At 39.1% G+C, this 19,842-nt stretch overlaps 1 protein-coding gene and 1 pseudogene across 1 annotated transcript; both read left to right on the forward strand.

Moving 5' to 3' along the window:
• Positions 1-3,002: 3,002 nt before the first annotated feature.
• LOC146668148 (uncharacterized) lies at positions 3,003-4,650 on the forward strand. Its single transcript, XM_085408823.1, has 5 exons — positions 3,003-3,039; positions 3,200-3,598; positions 4,127-4,270; positions 4,380-4,438; positions 4,534-4,650. Exons 1-5 carry the CDS (start codon positions 3,003-3,005, stop codon positions 4,648-4,650), a joined length of 756 nt encoding a protein of 251 aa, XP_085264949.1.
• An 11,024-nt stretch (positions 4,651-15,674) lies between these two features.
• LOC146668149 (uncharacterized) lies at positions 15,675-17,124 on the forward strand (annotated as a pseudogene).
• The last annotated feature ends 2,718 nt before the right edge of the window (positions 17,125-19,842 follow it).

Genomic DNA, 19,842 nt, shown 5'->3' on the forward strand with positions numbered 1-19,842 from the left:
AATAATAATTTTTAGTGCACCAATTTATGGCATAGGCATATTGTACATTTTAACATTACTGATCATTGGTAAATATTGTTTATTAGTAATAATTGTTTTAGTTAAAAATATTTTTTAACTAAAGCATTGTTTTTAACATTATATTAACAATATACTAAATCTGTGGAAGGCTGTCCCAATAAATATCTGTTCCAAAAGAAATAGCACCCTCTGGTGGACAGTGTCAGTTCATCAACTCCAAATGCCAGTAGAACCCAAGCAAATTGATATTGGAAGGATTTCAAAACCCAGCTCAGTTAGCTGAACTGTTTGATGTATTGCTTAATTAAAACTAAAACTTTTCAGCTATCTTTGTAATAGGGTCATAAACCTACAGATCATTCCTTCAATCATCATATTTTTGGAACAACTAGAACAAGTGCTTCTGACTGAATGTAAAAAGCATTAGTGATAGTTTGTCATTATAAATTTGAAATGAAATAACTGATTCTGGATTAATAGATCTTTAAAATTAATTACAGAAACTTGGTTAGAACAAATATTTACATATTTTTTCTGTATTATATATCAATTGCAAATGTCAGTTCCCTTGTTATAATACTTCATGTACTGAATTGCTTTAGAGGGTGGGGTGGAAGTGGGGGTGGTGGCTGTGGTGCGGGGGCACTGACCTCATTACTGACATCTAGAAAGTGTCACAGTTTTTCAAACAGGCTGACCTAGAAAAAATACCATAGGACCACAGCAAGCATAAAAATAAAGATGGCAGATCACATGATCAGATAGTCCTTGTCCAATCTGATAGTGCTTGAGAGCAAAGTCTATATAGAATGTAAAATTTAAAGGGTTAGTGCATGCTAAGCTGCTTCTGCATCCCAGTCTCTGGATTTCCTCCTTTTTCCTCTTTTTGGCTACTTTTTAAACTCACTGGCTGTAGGCTGAGTCACAGGGGGCTATATACAGGGTTTGAAGCTGCACTTCAGAGTCTGTGGCCATTTTGGTTTCCAATCAAAGCACCACAAGTTTTTGAGAGCTTGTCTATGCTATGCTATTGTTTATATTAAGTTTATGTTAGCTTGTTGTTTTGCTTGTTTCTCAGTAAATGATCAGTTTCATTGTTTTGTGTTAAGTTTGTGAAAAAAAGCCTGTAGAGGAGACAACCCATTTTTGTTTAATCACCACCCCTTTGTCATGTTTTTCCTTGAGTTGCTAGGAGCTCATTTGTAAGTTTAAAACGTTTTTTTGTGTGTGTGTTTTGCGTGCGTTTTAACTAAAGGCTTTTGGTTTGGGTTTTTTTTTTCTTTTTGCTGATTTGACTCTTCAACAACTTTGAAAGCTCCTACAGCAGCAGCAGATTAATTAGCTTTTACCCATAAGAGTGGGTTTGTGATAACTCCTCTGTTCCAAAGGTTGAATGGGAATGCAATGTTCATAAAAAGGGTCATGCTGTTTCTGAGTGTTTAGCCTTAAAGCACAAGCACATCAAATGACAGCAAGCAGACAACATGGGTGGGGTTAATAGAAACCATTTAGCCCACTAAATAGTCAGCATGAAGACTTGAGGAATTTGCCTTTAACAAATAAACCAGAGGATGAACAACCTATTAAAATATCAGTGATATTGTTGGATTCTGGTCTTTATTAATGTGATATGCTTCCCTGCATACTCACTATAGTTCAGGTAAACGTTTCCTCTCTGGATAAATGCTATGTGTAAAACAGGAACAAGTGCTACTGTTCTTACCTACTTAGGTTTGCTGGCAATTCCTTTCTCTCAATCTTTCAAAGCCTGAACCTTTAAATAATTGCCAGAAAATTCTAAAGTTTTGAAAATGACGTGTTTATTATGACTTTTACCAAAACTCCAACCCTAGAAACACACACACATACATTTAAACAAAACTGTTTACTCAGTGCATTCAATCTAAAATAGGAGAAACTTAAGTTGGTCACTTAAGTGACTGGAACTTATGAGTAATCAATGTGATTTAATTTATTAATACAAATCAAACTGAGTTCTTGAGGTTTCTATTATTTATTAGATTTATTTATCAGTTTATCTCAACTAGGCAGTCATACAAGTCATTTGTTCTTCTGTTATATTACCATTGTGGTTTAAGGACCACAAAATATCCCTTTATTTTAATTTTCATATTTATTTCCTATCCTATTCATAGGTCACGAGCAGTTGTCTAAGCATATCGTCACTGCATATCGTACTGTGTATGACTGTGTATGTGACAAATAAAATTTGAATTTGAATTTGAGAGGTCAGAAGTGAAATAAAAAAAAACATTTTTGATTCTTAATAGCATTAGTTTTTGGTTTCTTTTTCGTTTTCTCCAGTTTTGTTAGACTCAGGCAATAAAATAACTTGATAAGGCTAGGAAAAGATCATGGTTTGGCTCAAAACAGACCCTTTTACAGTATTTAGCACATTTTTTAAGGCTTGTTTTTTTGTGTTTCACCCAATCTAATACAATACAATACAATACAATTTTATTTATATAGCACATTTAAAAACCAGAGGTATGGCAAAGTGATTCACAGAACCAATTAAGAGCAATAATAAATAGAAATAAATAAAATAATAAAAATAAAATAATATACTGACAGGTGGGAGAGATAACTAATCAATAGTAAACCAGGCATAGTAGTAGGCACAAGCCGAAAGGCTGAAGGTTAAATCATTATAAACATTAATCAAAGCAAAAAACACAAGTTACAGTACACATAAAAGGCTAAATAAATACGTTTTTAATGGAGATTTAAAAGATTGAATTGAATCAGACGTCTGATTTAATTCAATAGCAATCTAAAGATATTAAAGAACACTAATAAACTTGTAATATGCACCAGAGTTCAAAGAGATATCAAGACGAGTATCACAGATGAGAAATTTCTGCATGACAAGCCAATCACCGCTTTGACTTCCTTAAATGGAAACACCATGTGCATGATATATACACTATCTGTCTTTGAGCTCTCAACTATCATCACAGATGGCTGGGCTGCATGTGTTTGTGGTTGTTCTCTTGGGTAATTCTTAAGATAAGAGAATTTGATGTTTTTTAAGAATAATCAGTGTCTGCATTGTCATTCTTATTGTTGTTGTTGAGGGAATTTGTTTTTACCAGATGGGAATTCAAGTAAACTGCTTCACATTTCATTTTCTTATACCAATCTGTTTGTATTCCAGGAGTGGTCTCCTGTCAGAATTGGATTTCTGCATCAGAAGTGATAATCCATGCAGGACACAATATCACCCTCTATTGTGACTGCAAATTATCCTCTGGAGTATATATAGTATGGTACAGGGATTGTTCTCATGAGAACCAGCCATCTCTTGTTTTAAAACTGAAATATAATTCATGGGGAAATAACACATTTGACCTACTGAACCCCTTATCGCATTTTCAATTTGTGAGGAATTTTTCCTCTGAGTCCTATGACCTTATGATTTTAAACGTCACTGATTCTGATGAAGGCCTCTACTACTGTGGAACAGAACAACAACGGCTGGAGGATAAAGAATTCATCGTGCCCAGATTTATTTACACATATGGCAATGCCACAACAAGAATCATAATAGGTGAGTGTTTTTGTCAGGTTTTTCTTTTGTATGATATTTCATGTGATCTTAATTGATATGGAATTTGAGTGATGTTGTGCATCATAGTTTACCAGAACACTCAAGGAAATATTGTTTTTTAATATTTTTCAAAGAATTCTTACAAAATCAGAGACCCCTTGCTACTTACATGCAAACCATTTGGTATACATTTATTTTTCATATAATCACAGTATCACAAACCCCTGGGTTGTTTTTTCTTTTTACACTTCATTTCTGAAAAAAAAAGTTTCCAATTTGAAAAAAACAGTAGCGCAGTGCAGTTATCAAAATCAATCAACCCATGTCAAGAAATCAAAGGAAAAAGCCACAATTGTATAGCAGTAACAATTTTCAAAAAATGTCTATTCATTCTGCAAATAAAACTTAGCATGGGTTGTAACAGAAGATTGATAACAGCATTCATTTTATGATCATGGTCAAAGAAATCATGAAATTCCTTTATGAGATTAAAATACAATTAACCTACTTATTAGAGCTTTTTGTTTGATCCAGGTTTCAGCAAACATCACCAACCTCCTCAGAACTGTGACCTATGTTGGATGCTGCTACTCTCTCTTTGTCCAGTTTTTGCTGGCATCTCCTCACTCTTCTCCTCACTTCTGGTTTATCATCTATGTAGGAAAAGATTTATTAACTGTAAGTATTACTATTCATATGCCGTTCGTTTAAATCAAGAAACTCAGAATCAAAACATTTCTAATTTCAGTCCATTGTTTTGATTTTGTAACGTAATTTTTTTTCAAAGCTGAAGAACCTGAAGTTGACCAGATACATCCTAAAACAAGACGTCTAACAAGAATAAAGGTAATTTACAGAATGTTTTAACTTTATATTATACTACAGTAATAGCATTACAGTAGAACAAAATGGAGCTTCTAACAACAAACGTGACCTCTTAGGATGAAGATATGTGTTACGCTGCCCTGGAAATCCGTCAGGCATCGCAGAGGCAAAAGAAGAAAACACAGAGTTCTGACTTCTGCACATATTCTGCTATCAATATTTCTAAGGTGTAGAAAATTCTACACCTAAGTGTGAAGCTGTTTTGTGTGAAAGTGTGAAAACTTTTCAAATATGATTTGTTAATATTATAAATATTTTGCTGCAAGCTCCTCTGTTTCTGGTGATGCCAACCTTTACTGCAAATGGTTGAAAATGTACAGAAAATACATTTTTATTTCAGTAATTTTCTTGAATCGGTGTGAGTAATGGATATTTTTGTGGTTCAAAAAGGGACATTTTGGTTCTAAAATACTCTGCATGTGAAGGTTTTGTGTTTTTGTAGCTTCACTCTGAACCGAAATGTACACAAAAATATATATTTTTTAATTGAAATTGTTTTTATTACGATGTTTCAGGCTACATGTCATCTGGTTTGTAAGTGAATTGTTAATTACTTGGCGTTTTTTAGATGTTTTTAGAATATGCTTGCACTTTTTTAAATTAACAGAAAGGTAGGTTGCTATGTGCTTTTTTACTGGGCTGGCCAACTAGAAATTAAATTGGAATAAATCTATTACATAAAGCTTGACTGACGGTGCTGCCTTAAACCATAAAAACTAACAAAAAGAACTATAATGGTAGTTACGTTTTCTATCGACTTGTCTGACACATGACTGTTAACAGAGAGTCTTTTGAGTCTTACTGGGATTATTTTAATGTCCATTTTATTCTTATTTTTCTCTGGTTAGGTTCAGTCAATGCAAAATACTTGGGAAGGGCTGGAAATACTTAGAACTTGGAAAGGGCTTAGTTCAAAGTACCTTTTCACAGGTTTTAGAAAAGCTCTTTTGCTCTGTTTTCTGTTTTATCAGTTGTTACTTTTTACTGGTAGAGTGGTTTTTACTGGTATAACCAGTAAAAACTATTGTTATAACTAGAGATGGACCGATCCGATATTACATATCGGTATCGGTCCGATACTGACCTAAATTAGTGGATCGGATATCGGAGAGAAATAAAAAATATAATCCGATCCATTAAATATCAAAAAAGCACCTCACAAAACTTGCGACATGGCATAACTCGGCTCATAACCGTAGCACGTCGGAGCAGTATGCATCACGTGATATCTCTAAGAGTCTCACACCCCCCTGTGATGAGTCAGGCCCCAGCATTACGATGCTCTACTAACCTCAATCAGTTTGATCCAGTTTCGCTCCCTACTCTTAAGGGTATAATTGATCACCTAAAAAACTCAAACGCTGCTCATGACATCCTTCCATCTCGCATTATTAAAGATGGGTTTAACATTATTGGGCCCTGTATCATTAATTAACCTGTCACTGTTATCGGGTTGTGTTCCGGCTGCTTTTAAACACGCTGTAGTGCAACCTATACTTAAAAAGAGCTCCCTTGATCAGGATGACCTCGCTAACTTTAGACCCATTTCCAAACTCCCGTTTCTGTCTAAAATCCTAGAGAAGATTGTTCATTCCCAACTTCAAACTTATTTGGATGCAAATAATATCGGGGAAAATTTTCAGTCAGGGTTTAAGCCACGTCATAGCACGGAAACTGCATTACTGAGAGTCTTTAATGATCTTCTCCCAATTGCTGACTCAGGGCGCCCTGTGGTGTTAAATTTTCTTGATTTGTCCTCTGCTTTTGATTTGGTGGACCATAATGTCCTTTTAATGAGGCTTGAGGATCTGGTGGGCATCACGGGCAGTGCCCTTAGCTGGTTTAAATCCTATCTCTCAGAAAGGTCCTTTTCTGTCACCATGGGTACCTACACCTCCTCCATTGCCCCTGTTACCTCTGGTGTCCCCCAGGGGGTCTGTGTTGGGTCCCATGCTGTTCTCTTTATACTTGTTACACTTGGGCCGAATCTTTGATAAATACAATATTTATTTCCACTTCTATGCGGATGACATTCAAATCTATTTTGAACTAGCTGTCACGTCGTCATTGCAACACTTCTCCGATTATATGAATGAAGTTAAAATCTGGCTACTGAGCAATTCCCTCATTCTAAATGATAAGAAGAATGAAATTGTAATCTTTGATACTCCCTTCTCTCGGGCTGAACTAATTGGAATTTTTGGGCCCTTTGCTGACTCCCTTTCTGACACTGTGAGGAACCTGGGTGTTGTCTTGGACAGTTCCTTCAAGTTGGACAAACATGTGTCCTCTGTAGTTAAATCGAGTTTCAATCAACTATGTCTAATCTCTAAAGCCAAGCCCTACTTACCACGTAAGGACCTGGAGAAACTTGTGCCTACTATGCCTGGTGTATTATTGGTTAGTTATGACATACTTTTCTTTCTTATTCTCATTTAAAATGTCTAGCTTTTAATAATTAATTATCTGAATCTTACACCCAAAGTTTTAATCTGATGTAAAAACTATAGAAGTCCATTACTGTATATAGTAACTATTAAGTCTAATATACCCTAGTAAGCTATAGTACTTTTTCCTTTGGGAAGGTACTAACTGTGCAGTCAGAGCGTTCTCACTCCCGAGGCGTAACATGTCGACGTTTTGTCACGTCCCGCGGCGTTCCTGAGGAACGCGAAAGGAGACCTTCGGCGTTCTTATGGTACGCGGCGGGTTATGGCTGGAATCCAGTGAATGACACTCCCGCGGTAATAGACGTTCCAGCCCTGTATTCCAGCCCTAAACCTAACCTTATCCCTAGCCCTAACCATAACCTTATTCCTGACCTTAACCAGGTCTTTAATGATGTTAAATAGCGTGTTTCTAAGCGATTTGAAGAAAAAGAGCGAACATGTGTAGATTCAGTCCAGACGGTTCTCATATGTCCTCTTTTTTCCGAGGTCGTCATTTAGGAACGTGGTGGGTAGCCGAAAGCGTAATATGGTGACGATTTGTCACCTAGCGTAAAATGTTACGCTTTGGGAGTGAGAACGGGTTGGTGCAGTCTGCAGTTCTGTTGAAAAAAGATGTTGAATCTATCAAGTTGGACAAACATGTGTCCTCTGTAGTTAAATCGAGTTTCAATCAACTACGTCTAATCTCTAAGGCCAAGCCCTACTTACCACGTAAGGACCTGGAGAAACTTGTGCCTACTATGCCTGGTGTATTATTGGTTAGTTATGACATACTTTTCTTTCTTATTCTCATTTAAAATGTCTAGCTTTTAATAATTAATTATCTGAATCTTACACCCAAAGTTTTAATCTGATGTAAAAACTATAGAAGTCCATTACTGTATATAGTAACTATTAAGTTTAATATACCCTAGTAAGCTATAGTACTTTTTCCTTTGGGAAGGTACTAACTGTGCAGTCTGCAGTTCTGTTGAAGAAAGATGTTGAATCTATTTAATTATTCTTGAAAAATAATTGATTTCTGTGCATTTTTTTTCACACTGTATCAAATTAAAGTTGATTACGTCGATTAAGCATCATGAGGTGGGGGTGGTTCCCTATTTTTTTTTTTTTTTTTTTGCTGGGAGTTTGCAACCCGGTTGCTTACTCTTTAAAATACCATAATCCGGTTGTTCAGTGATGACGCGACGAATCCTACTTCCGGGTCTAAAGTAGTCTGCGTTTAATATGGCTTTTGTGTTGTTAACATGTTTAATGTTATGTATTTTCTTCTATTTGATCTCAAAAAGCTCCTAAAACAGTCAGTGATCCCTGTTGTCCTCCCTCTGCTTTTATTACCACTAATCATTTATTTAAGCTCAGTTTTTAAAACCTTAGGATGTAACTACAGCCCAGCCCATGCAGCAGTATATGAATGACTAACCTCGTATTGTGGATGGATTATCTCAGTTGTTCTCCTGGCTGAAGTTTGGTCCTTTTACAGCATCCTGCCATGCGATTACATTTGTTCCTGACCACCGAGAACACTCACGTTAACTTTTATCGAGTGGGGAAAAAAGTTAGCTTGTTTATATTATGCTAACGTAGCTGTGTCGCTAGCGGTCACATAGCACATCATTATATACCAGCTAGCCCAACTTCAGTAACCCTACAAACGTCACTGCTGTTTAGTTTTCTGTCTTCATTTATGCTGGAAGTGATAGCAGAGCTGTACGTTTTAATTTGTTTCCAAAACCCCGCAGTCAGGACATGCTATATTGTATTTAGATAGAAGCTAGCGAGCTAACTCCCTGCTAACTTCTAACTCCGTTAAATGTCAGAAATTCCGTTTTCATGGATGCCTGGATGTTAAACTCAATTGTTACACCTGGTAGAGCAGAACGCTGATCATTTTATTAAAGATGAAAGACTTTAGATAGTTTTTCAACTCTCAGTAATGCCATAGTGATCATTTGATATATGGACCTGCAGCGGAGTTTAGACCCAGACATGGCTAGTGACGTCAGACTGAACAATCGGATAGGGAGGATGGAGTAGGTTTAAGTTTACTAGATTGATCAGTATTGCTAAACTATGAAATTTTTTGAGGGCAGTGTATTTTTTGCATACATGTATAACAGAATAGCTTTAGTGTTGTTGTTTTTTTAAACTTGAGTTTGAACTTATACAAAATGCAGCAAGATATTATAAAAACAGTTTTATTGATTAAAAAATACACTATATCGGATTCATATCGGTATCGGCTGATATCCAAATTTATTATATCGGTATCGGACATAAAAAAGTGGTATCGTGCCATCTCTAGTTATAACTAACAATGCCTGTACTGTAGTAGTTCAGAGCATTTGATAGGTTAGAGTGGCTTTTTCTACATGCAAATGCAACTCAACATACTAAATTTGTTTTAGGACACGTCACAAAAAAGGCAAAAAAAAAGGCTCATCCTTTGCTTAATGACAGGTCAGCCACATAAAGTTACAACAACCCAAAAATGACAATAAAGGTAGCCTCAACAAGCCTTGTGATATGTGAAACTCACAGGAAACCCACAATGACAAACAGCTCATGTAACTAAACACCTTGGCCTGTACACTGTTTAAACCACCAGATTAGCACATAGTGTGATTAGTTTTACTTCCAACAGTTTAAAATAAACACATACAATATTATATTAAAGTGTACACAAGCCAAAAATTAGCAGCTCTTCTGAATAAACAAAGTGATTTACTTTTTAATAAACATGTAATGTGTCCAGACATTAAATGGTCTGATTCTTATATAGCACTTCTTCAATATGCTAGCGGAGGAGATTATCCCCACTGCGAGAGTCACCACATTCCCAAACCAGAAACCGTGGATGGACAGATCGATCCGCACTGCAGTAAACGCCAGGACCGCCTCCTACAACGCGGGTCTTGCCACTGGCGATATGAGCGCCTACAAAGCCGCCTCATACGGCGTGCGGCGTGCGGTGAGAGATGCCAAACGCCGGTACCGGGAACGTGTGGAGTCCCACTTCCACCAGGGCGACACACGGAGTATGTGGCACGGACTACGCACCATTACGGACTACAAAGCCAGGGACACTGCGCTGATCAACGCTGACTCTGCATTCACCAACGAGCTGAATCAGTTCTACGCCCGTTTCGAGGTTAGCCAGGCGGCTAATGCTATCTACCGCCTGACTACCGAGGACAGTGACGTCATCAGCGAGAGACCGGTGACCAGCATCGCGGAGCATGACGTCCGAGCGGCACTGAGGAGAGTGAACACAAGGAAAGCGGCGGGGCCAGACGGCATCACCGGCCGTCTGCTGCGCTGCTGTGCTGACCAGCTAGCAGGTGTGTTCACTTACATCTTCAACGAGTCCCTGGCGAAGTCTGTGGTCCCCACATGCTTCAAAAGATCCACCATCATCCCTGTGCCCAAGAACAGCAAACCCTCATCCCTGAACGATTACCGGCCAGTTGCACTGACCTCGGTAGTAATGAAGGTGTTTGAGAGGCTGCTGAAGAACATCATCTCCTCCTCCATCCCAGACACCACAGATCCGCTGCAGTTCGCCTACAGATCCAACAGATCCACAGAGGATGCCATCGCCCACGTCCTACACACCACTCTCAGCCACGTGGACAAGAAACAGGGTAACTATGTGCGAATGCTGTTTGTTGATTACAGTTCAGCGTTTAACACAATAGTGCCCTGCAGACTGTTCACAAAGCTGAGGGATCTGGGACTTAACAGCCGTCTGTGTGCATGGGTGTTGGACTTCCTCACTGGCAGAACTCAGGTGGTGAGGGTGGGCAGGTGCTTCTCCAACAGCATCACCATCAACACAGGAGCACCGCAGGGATGTGTCCTGTCGCCACTGCTCTACTCCCTCTACACTTCAGACTGTGTGGCCACCCATGGCTCCAACACCATTGTGAAGTTTGCTGACGACACAGTGGTGTTGGGTGCCATCTCCAACAACGATGAGGCGGCCTACATGGATGAAGTGAAGAATCTGGCATCGTGGTGCCAGGACAACCACCTCCAGCTGAACGTTGGCAAGACCAAGGAGCTGGTGGTGGACTTCAGAAGGAGTCAGCACAGAGACTACAAGCCCATTATCATCAATGGAGCTCCAGTGGAGAGGGTGCAGTCCTTCAAGTATCTTGGTGTCCACATCTCCTCAGACCTGACATGGGCTGCCCACATTCAGGTCCAGACCAAAAAGGCTAGGCAGCGCCTGTATCACCTACGACAACTGAGGAAGTTCAGGGTCTGTCCAAAGATCCTCAGGATTTTCTATACAGGCGCTGTGGAGAGCATCCTCACACAGAACATGACATCATGGTTTGGGAACAGCTGTGTGAAGGACCAAAAAGCTCTCCAGAGAGTGATCCGTACAGCAGAACGCTGCTGCAGGATTGCTCTCCCCCCGCTTCAGGACACCTACACCAGGAGATGCCGGACTAGAGCAGCGCAGATACTGAAGGACCCGTCCCATCCTGGCAACAAACTGTTCCAACTTCTGCAATCTGGTAGAAGGTTCCGCATCTTCCGGGCAAGGACAGAGAGACTCAAGAGGAGCTTCTATCCCCAAGCCATCCGTGCCCTAAACACACACACCCGCCCTCTCACATCATCTATAATTGACTGAGACAGGACTCTTCCAGACACTAAACCAAGGCACAATGTACATTTCAATTCTTTTAATTTTAAATATGTTTATATTGTCTATCCTGTAAAATAGTCAGATGTCTATTCATATTAATGTACAGAATTCACCTGCTTGCTGCTACTACTGCACATTCACCCAATGTATATACTACATATATATATATATATATATATATATATATATATATACAGTGGGGGGCAAAAAAGTATTTAGTCAGCCACCGATTGTGCAAGTTCCCCCACTTAAAATGATGACAGAGGTCAGTAATTTGCACCAGAGGTACACTTCAACTGTTAGAGACAGAATGTGAAAAAAAAAGCCATGAATCCACATGGTAGGATTTGTAAAGAATTTATTCGTAAATCAGGGTGGAAAATAAGTATTTGGTCACCTCAAACAAGGAAAATCTCTGGCTCTCACAGACCTGTAACGTCTTCTGTAAGAAGCTTTTCTGTCCCCCACTCGTTACCTGTATGAATGGCACCTGTTTGAACTCATCATCTGTATAAAAGACACCTGTCCACAGCCTCAAACAGTCAGACTCCAAACTCTGCCATGGCCAAGACCAAAGAGCTTTCGAAGGACACCAGGAAAAGTATTGTAGACCTGCACCAGACTGGGAAGAGTGAATCTACAATAGGCAAGCAGCTTGGTGTGAAAAAATCAACTGTGGGAGCAATCATCAGAAAATGGAAGACATACAAGACCACTGATAATCTCCCTCGATCTGGGGCTCCACGCAAGATCTCATCCCGTGGGGTCAAAATGATCATGAGAACGGTGAGCAAAGATCCCAGAACCACACGGGGGGACCTGGTGAATGACCTGCAGAGAGCTGGGACAATAGTAACAAAGGTCACCATCAGTAACACACTACAACGGCAGGGAATCAAATCCCGCAGTGCCAGACGTGTTCCGCTGCTGAAGCCAGTGCATGTCCAGGCCCGTCTGAAGTTTGCCAGAGAGCACATGGATGATACAGCAGAGGATTGGGAGAATGTCATGTGGTCAGATGAAACCAAAGTAGAACTTTTTGGTATAAACTCAACTCGTCGTGTTTGGAGGAAGAAGAATACTGAGTTGCATCCCAAGAACACCATACCTACTGTGAAGCATGGGGGTGGAAACATCATGCTATGGGGCTGTTTTTCTGCCAAGGGGACAGGACGACTGATCCGTGTTAAGGACAGAATGAATGGGGCCATGTATCGTGAGATTTTGAGCCAAAACCTCCTTCCATCAGTGAGAACTTTGAAGATGAAACGAGGCTGGGTCTTCCAACATGACAATGATCCAAAACACACCGCCCGGGCAACAAAGGAGTGGCTCCGTAAGAAGCATTTGAAAGTCCTGGAGTGGCCTAGCCAGTCTCCAGACCTCAACCCCATAGAAAATCTGTGGCGGGAGTTGAAAGTCCGTGTTGCTCGGCGACAGCCCCAAAACATCACTGCTCTCGAGAAGATCTGCATGGAGGAATGGGCCAAAATACCAGCTACTGTGTGTGCAAACCTGGTAAAGACCTATAGTAAACGTTTGACCTCTGTTATTGCCAACAAAGGTTATGTTATAAAGTATTGAGTTGTATTTTTGTTATTGACCAAATACTTATTTTCCACCCTGATTTACGAATAAATTCTTTACAAATCCTACCATATGGATTCATGGATTTTTTTTTCACATTCTGTCTCTCACAGTTGAAGTGTACCTCTGGTGCAAATTACTGACCTCTGTCATCATTTTAAGTGGGGGAACTTGCACAATCGGTGGCTGACTAAATACTTTTTTGCCCCACTGTATATGTATATATATATGTTCTTCCTCTACACCCCCCCCCCCCCCCCCCCCCCCAATTTTGTTGCACATGTCGAGGAGCGTGTCAGGCTACATTTCACTGTGTGTTATTTCACTGTGTGTTATACTTGTATAACTATGCATGTGACAAATAAAGAACCTTGAACCACTTATCTACTCTCCTAGAGCTCTACTCTACTCTATTCTACTTTTCTACTCTCCTATTCGCCAACCTTTTTTGCGCCAAAGACCGGCCTTTAAGGTGTCGTGGATAAATACAACAAAATAAAATCAGTGCTGGTACCAAAAAAAAAGAAGATTTATTCATAACACACAGGAAAACACCCAGTGAAAGCGAGTTAAGGATAAAAAATAAATAATGATAAAAACTGGTAAAAACCCTGAAAACCATAAATTTCACACCCGAGTCTCAACTCTCGCAACCCGGTACCAAATGACTCCCAGACCGGTGGTTGGGTACCGCTGTCCTAGAGCACTCAAATCATTTTATATGACATGTCTCATTCACTTTCTTCTATGCTTAAGGGCTTCCTGTCTACCAATCATACTCCGACAGATGAATAGGAGAGCAACTTGAGGTTAGTAACTTCTTCAAGGGTTTTTGGTATGCAGACTGGAGCAACAAGGGATCAAACCACCAACCTTCCACACAGTAGAGGACCCACTTCATAACAGATGCCTCTGCTTCCCACACTTCTGTTAGCATCCACCCAAATACTTTCATGGACAATTTATTATTTAAACACTTATGAATACTTATCACTTGATATTTAGTGCAAATAAAGTACAGTTTGAAAGTGTATGTACTGAAAGATAACAACCCTGTATTTTCTGGAAAGATCACAGTATGTAAATGTGGCACCAATGCAAGATACCGTACTTTCTTGAAATTGAAACTCTACCATCCCCTAACAATCTTTTGTTCACAGGGGTATCCCAAAGGGAACCATGCCATAATCAAAAATTACATCTTTCCCACTCTGCATAGATTGTAAAGAAAAAAATAGAGAGAAAAAAAGAGATTTTATAGTTTTAGTTTTGAGCATTTGGTGCACTGAGACAATCATGTAATTGCTCAATGCTTTCACACTTACTGGGAGTAAGTAAAATAATCCATTTGTTCATATGGTTACAGTAAAAGTGTATCTCATTTATTCATGAATTTATTAACATGTAAACTTAATATTTAAACTCTTTTATGAGTGTAGCCAGGTGGCTCCCACTTCAGGTGTACACACTAAGGCATGCATATAATCATATAATCATTAAGCATGTGTGTTTCAGGCTGTGTTATTGATAAAAATCAGTTTCTGTATCACATGCTGACTTTGTACAGGTTTTAATATAAACTAGTTACTGGATTTGACCTTAATTAAAAGGATTGATCAAGCTCCATCTTTGTAATTAACTTACGCCAGTAAAGACAGCAGTATTGTGTCTCTATATAAATATTTTACTTTGCCTGACTTTCTGCTTAATATATTACCATACATTAACATACATTACGGTAATAATATATAACCTCTAATGGGCACTTTCTTCATTTTCTTGACTTCTAACTGCTACGATTTACAGGTGGGTCAAGTCAGTTAAGCGACTGCATGGTCTTTGAAGAACATATTTGGATTGCTTTTGCACTATGCAAATTTACTGGGGAAGAAAGATTTTTTTTTGTTTATTTGTTTGTTTGTTTTTTTTGTTTTAGATTGGGCTAGGACTATAAAATCTTTCCCATAGGCGTTCCAAATATAATTAAATAAAACTTGTGGACAACTAGAAAGTCTTCTTTGTATTATGAATATCTTTTCTGAAATGAAGACATGAAGAAATAAATCAAAGCTCTGGACGAAATCTAGGGCTTATAAACTTGAATGTGCAATTTGTTTACGCTTTTTTTGTTTTTTGAAAGTTATCTTTTACATCAGTAAAAGATAACTTAAAAAGCCTATAGAAAGCAACCACAAAGAATTTCGCTCAGCAACCAATCACAACTAACATTTCCTTGAATGGAAAAATCTGCATGGCTCATGACATCTGTTAGTAGGTCATGGTGTTGCCTTCTAACTCCAGGATGTCATCATCATCACACATGGACGGGCTGCATGTATTTCTGATTGTTCATTTAGGTAAATCATATTTATTCCATCTTTATTGATGTTCATTTTTGTAATGCCATGGAGATGCAAACAACCTTTAATTTTGTTTGGGGGGGGTTTCTCCAGGATCTTTAACTTCCAGTCAAGATCTCAGATATGACTCACTGATAGAGATGGCAATCAGACCAGGAGAAAATATCACTCTACACTGTGATTGTAAATCGTCAGTTGGAGTTTACATAGTGTGGTATAGGAAATGGGGACCAAAGTTCAAATGATGGGGCTGCTTACAGAAACATTCTGAATCCATTCCCTGATTTTCACCTGGCGAAGAATGAGTCCTCTCAATCTTACGAGCTGCTGATCACAAACATCACTGATTCCAATGAGGGTCTCTACTACTGTGGAACTGAAAAGCTTGCGCTTACGGATAAGAAACTAATTACTCCTGGATATGTACGCACATATGGTAACATCACAACGAGGATTTTCTTTTGTAAGTAATCTGTGTATCATTAATACATTTTCTGTGAATTGTTTAAAGGATCTGACAAACTAAGCACAGAAAGAAAATCAGGTCTTACATAACCCCGTACTTGTTTAATGGTCAAAGTGGCGGCAAGATTATGGATTGAAAGAGAAACTGAATTTCCACTATTGAAACCCATGCATGCATGATGTAAGATGCTTGGATTTTTGTTCCATCCCTAGAATTAAAGATGAAACTGAGCACATCAATCATGTTCGTCTGTAATGTCACAGTGTCTAAATTTTCACAATTTCTAGATATCTGGTGTGTTGGTTTTTTTTCATTCAGATTCCAGTGAACCTCATCACCGTGAGACTCAGCCCGACTGTGCTCTTTGCTGGATGCTCTTCTATTCTCTCTGTTAAGCTTTTGCTATCCTCTCATCTCTCCTCTCCTCCCTTTTGATTTATTACTGTCAGAAGACAGGTAACTCCTCAATGTTTCATTTTGTCCAGCCAGTTACTTTTTATCACTTTATTCCTCTGGTCATTTGACCATCACTATTAAATTGAGTTTTTGGAAGAAAAAAAAACTGGGGGAAAAGTGGCTGATTAAAATGAATGTATCTTTTAATGTATTACCATAATTAATATTGTGATATATTTTAATATTTATTTTATATTCATTTTAATTACATGTTGTTCATTTCTGTAGCTAAGGAACCTCAAGTTGATGAAAAACAGTATGAGAGAAGAGACCAGACTACAAGAAATCAGGTAATTAATGGCTTTCATCAGTCTTCACATCAGTGATATGATATATGTATACTACAGCTACTACTTATTTTCTGTAGTCATGATGATCAAGATATTGAACAGTAAAATACATTTATCATATTACACAAGTATATCATGATACATCTAAATTATTATGACATTTTAGGATGACGAAGTGTATTATGCTCCTTTGGAAATCCGTCAGGCATCACAGAGACCAAAGAAGAAGAGGACAGCCCAGATTTCTGATTTCAGCATCTCTGCTATCAACACTTGCACCATGTAATAATAATAATTATGTTTTTTCCTCCCACAGAAATGACAAAGAAATATTTATGTCTGGTTATTGTTATACAGTGGAAATAAAAACCTACCATCTTTAACTTACAGATATTAACAATTGCTCTGACATGAACAAAACTAATATATACGATTTGACAACATGAAAAAAAAATTGTTAAAATTACTAGCTTTTTGTTGTTGTTGTTCTTTATAGTTAATAAGTGTGTTTTATTACACACACACACACACACACACACACACACACACACACACATATATATATATATATATATATATATATATATATATATATATAATATATACATATATATTAGTGATGTCAGGGTTAATCTCGCTAACACCATAGCCGCATTAACGCGCAAATCTGTGTTTGGGTTGTTTGGCTGTTGGGTTATATTAGTTATTATATTAGATATATTTATATCAGTTATCTAATTCAGCATCATTTATTTTTACCTCAATGTTTATGAACTTGCCTCAACTGTCATATAATGTCTATTTATCCTCTAAGTCAGCGTTATAAATGCTCTTGCGGCCAAACCCTGTAGGATAACTTAATGGGTTGAAAAAACAACTTTTTGCGGTGTAATTCTCAGGTGATATTTCTCATTCAGCTCACAATCAAAATGTTTTGTTTGTGGTATTGGACAAAAAGATAATATAAAGCAATCACTGTAGTACAAACCAGCGCTATACAATATTTTTCTGGGAATTATTGTCAAACCTGAGAACAAACATCATAGCTTAGGAAGGTTAATTCCTGCACACTGCAGACCACAGCCTCTCTGTGTGCGCACCGCGGATGACGTCAGCGCGCACACTGTGTCTGAGGAGGATGTGCGGAAGTGTTTCAGGAAGGTGAACGCACGCAAAGCTACTGGTCCGGACGGGATTCCCAGCCGCATCCTCAAGTCATGCGCGGCTCAGCTGGCTGGAGTGTTTACACACATCTTCAACCTTTCCCTCTCTCTGTCTGTAGTCCCAGCCTGCTTCAAAATGGCCCAAATCCTCCACCATCTCATCACTGAACGACTGGCGACCTGTAGCCCTGACCCCCATCGTGAGCAAATGCTTCGAGAAGCTGGTCAGGGAATTCGTTTGCTCTTCACTACCCAACTCACTGGACCCTCTACAATTCGCATACTGCGACAACAGGTCCACTGATAATGCCATAGCCCTGACACTACATACTGCCCTGTCACACCTGGAGAAGAGAGACACGTATGTGAGAATGCTGTTTGTAGATTACAGCTCAGCATTCAATACCATCGTTCCCTCGAAGCTGGACAGGAAACTGCAGGATCTAGGATTGAGCAGCTCCCTCTGCAGCTGGATCCTTAGCTTCCTGTCTGACAGACGCCAAGTGGTCAGACTGGGCAGCATCACCTCATCCCCCATCACACTGAACACTGGTGCTCCACAGGGGTGTGTACTGAGCCCTCTCCTGTACTCACTCTACACCTATGACTGTACGGCCACTAACAACTCCAACATCATTGTTTGCGGACGACACTACAGTGGTGGGTCTTATCACCAACGGTGATGAGACGGCTTACAGGGAGGAGGTCAGCGCCCTGACCCACTGGTGTCAAGACAACCATCTCACCCTCAACGTCGCAAAGACAAAGGAGTTGATAGTGAACTTCCGGAGGTGCAGAGAAGTACACACCCCCATCACCATCAACGGCGCTGAGTGAGCAGTTTCCGGTTCCTTGGTGTACATCTGGCTGAGGATCTTACGTGGTCAGTACACACAAACAAAACAGTGAAGAAGGCGCAGCAGCGCCTCTTCTTTCTCAGGAGACTGAAAAGATTTGGCATGAACCCCCGCATCCTCAGGACCTTCTATCGCTGTGCCATTGAGAGCATCCTCACTGGATGCATCACCACCTGGTATGGCAACAGCACCGCTTACAACCACAAAGCTCTCCAGAGAGTAGTGCGGTGCTCTGAACGGATAATTGGAGGTGAGCTTCCCTCCCTCCAGGACATCAACAGGAAGCGGTGCCTGAGGAAAGTGGGGAGGATCATCAAGGACTCCAGTCACCCCAGCCATAAACTGTTCAGACTACTTCCATCAGGAAGGAGGTTCTGCAGCATCCAGTCCCTTACCAGCAGACTGAGAGACAGCTTTTTCCACCAGGTCATCAGACTGCTGAACACTTCATAGACACCTCACCTTCACTACTGGAACTTCAACATTATGCACTCCACACTGTTTATAAATGCCACTTGTTTTGCACATGTCCAACTACCAACCTCTGTATATTTTATATATTTTATTTTATTGTTTACTCTATTTAATTTGTAAAATATGTATATATACACACACACACGTAGAAAAACATATTTAGTATACACATCCAGTAATGCATGCACTCTTATATTGTACATATATTTATTACTCTAAGATTTAGCCATTCTTATATTTTGCTTGTTTTATGTTATTGTATTTTTGCACACCTCTGTTGCTTGTGAAGCTCGCACACAAGAATTTCACTCGCATGTACTCTACCAGTGTACCTGCTCATGTGACGTGACAATGAAAGTGATTTGATTTGATTTGATTTAGAACAGAAAACAGCCACATGAAAAAATCACATAAACAAATACAGCAGCATCTAAAAATTTGAGTTTTGACTCAATTAAAATAGTTATTCTCCTCATTTCTAATAGAGTAATATAACTATTTCAAAAGTATTTTTCTCATCAACATACATGTACAGTAACTTAGCAATGGTGATTGGTACAACAGAAAATCCTTAAATTTGCTAAAGTTTTCTCACATAAAGG

The sequence above is a fragment of the Rhamphochromis longiceps genome, linkage group LG6 (genome assembly GCF_057381845.1).
Source record: "Rhamphochromis longiceps isolate RC_006_pf linkage group LG6, R_longiceps_female_GT1.1, whole genome shotgun sequence".
Taxonomy (NCBI): domain Eukaryota; kingdom Metazoa; phylum Chordata; class Actinopteri; order Cichliformes; family Cichlidae; genus Rhamphochromis; species Rhamphochromis longiceps.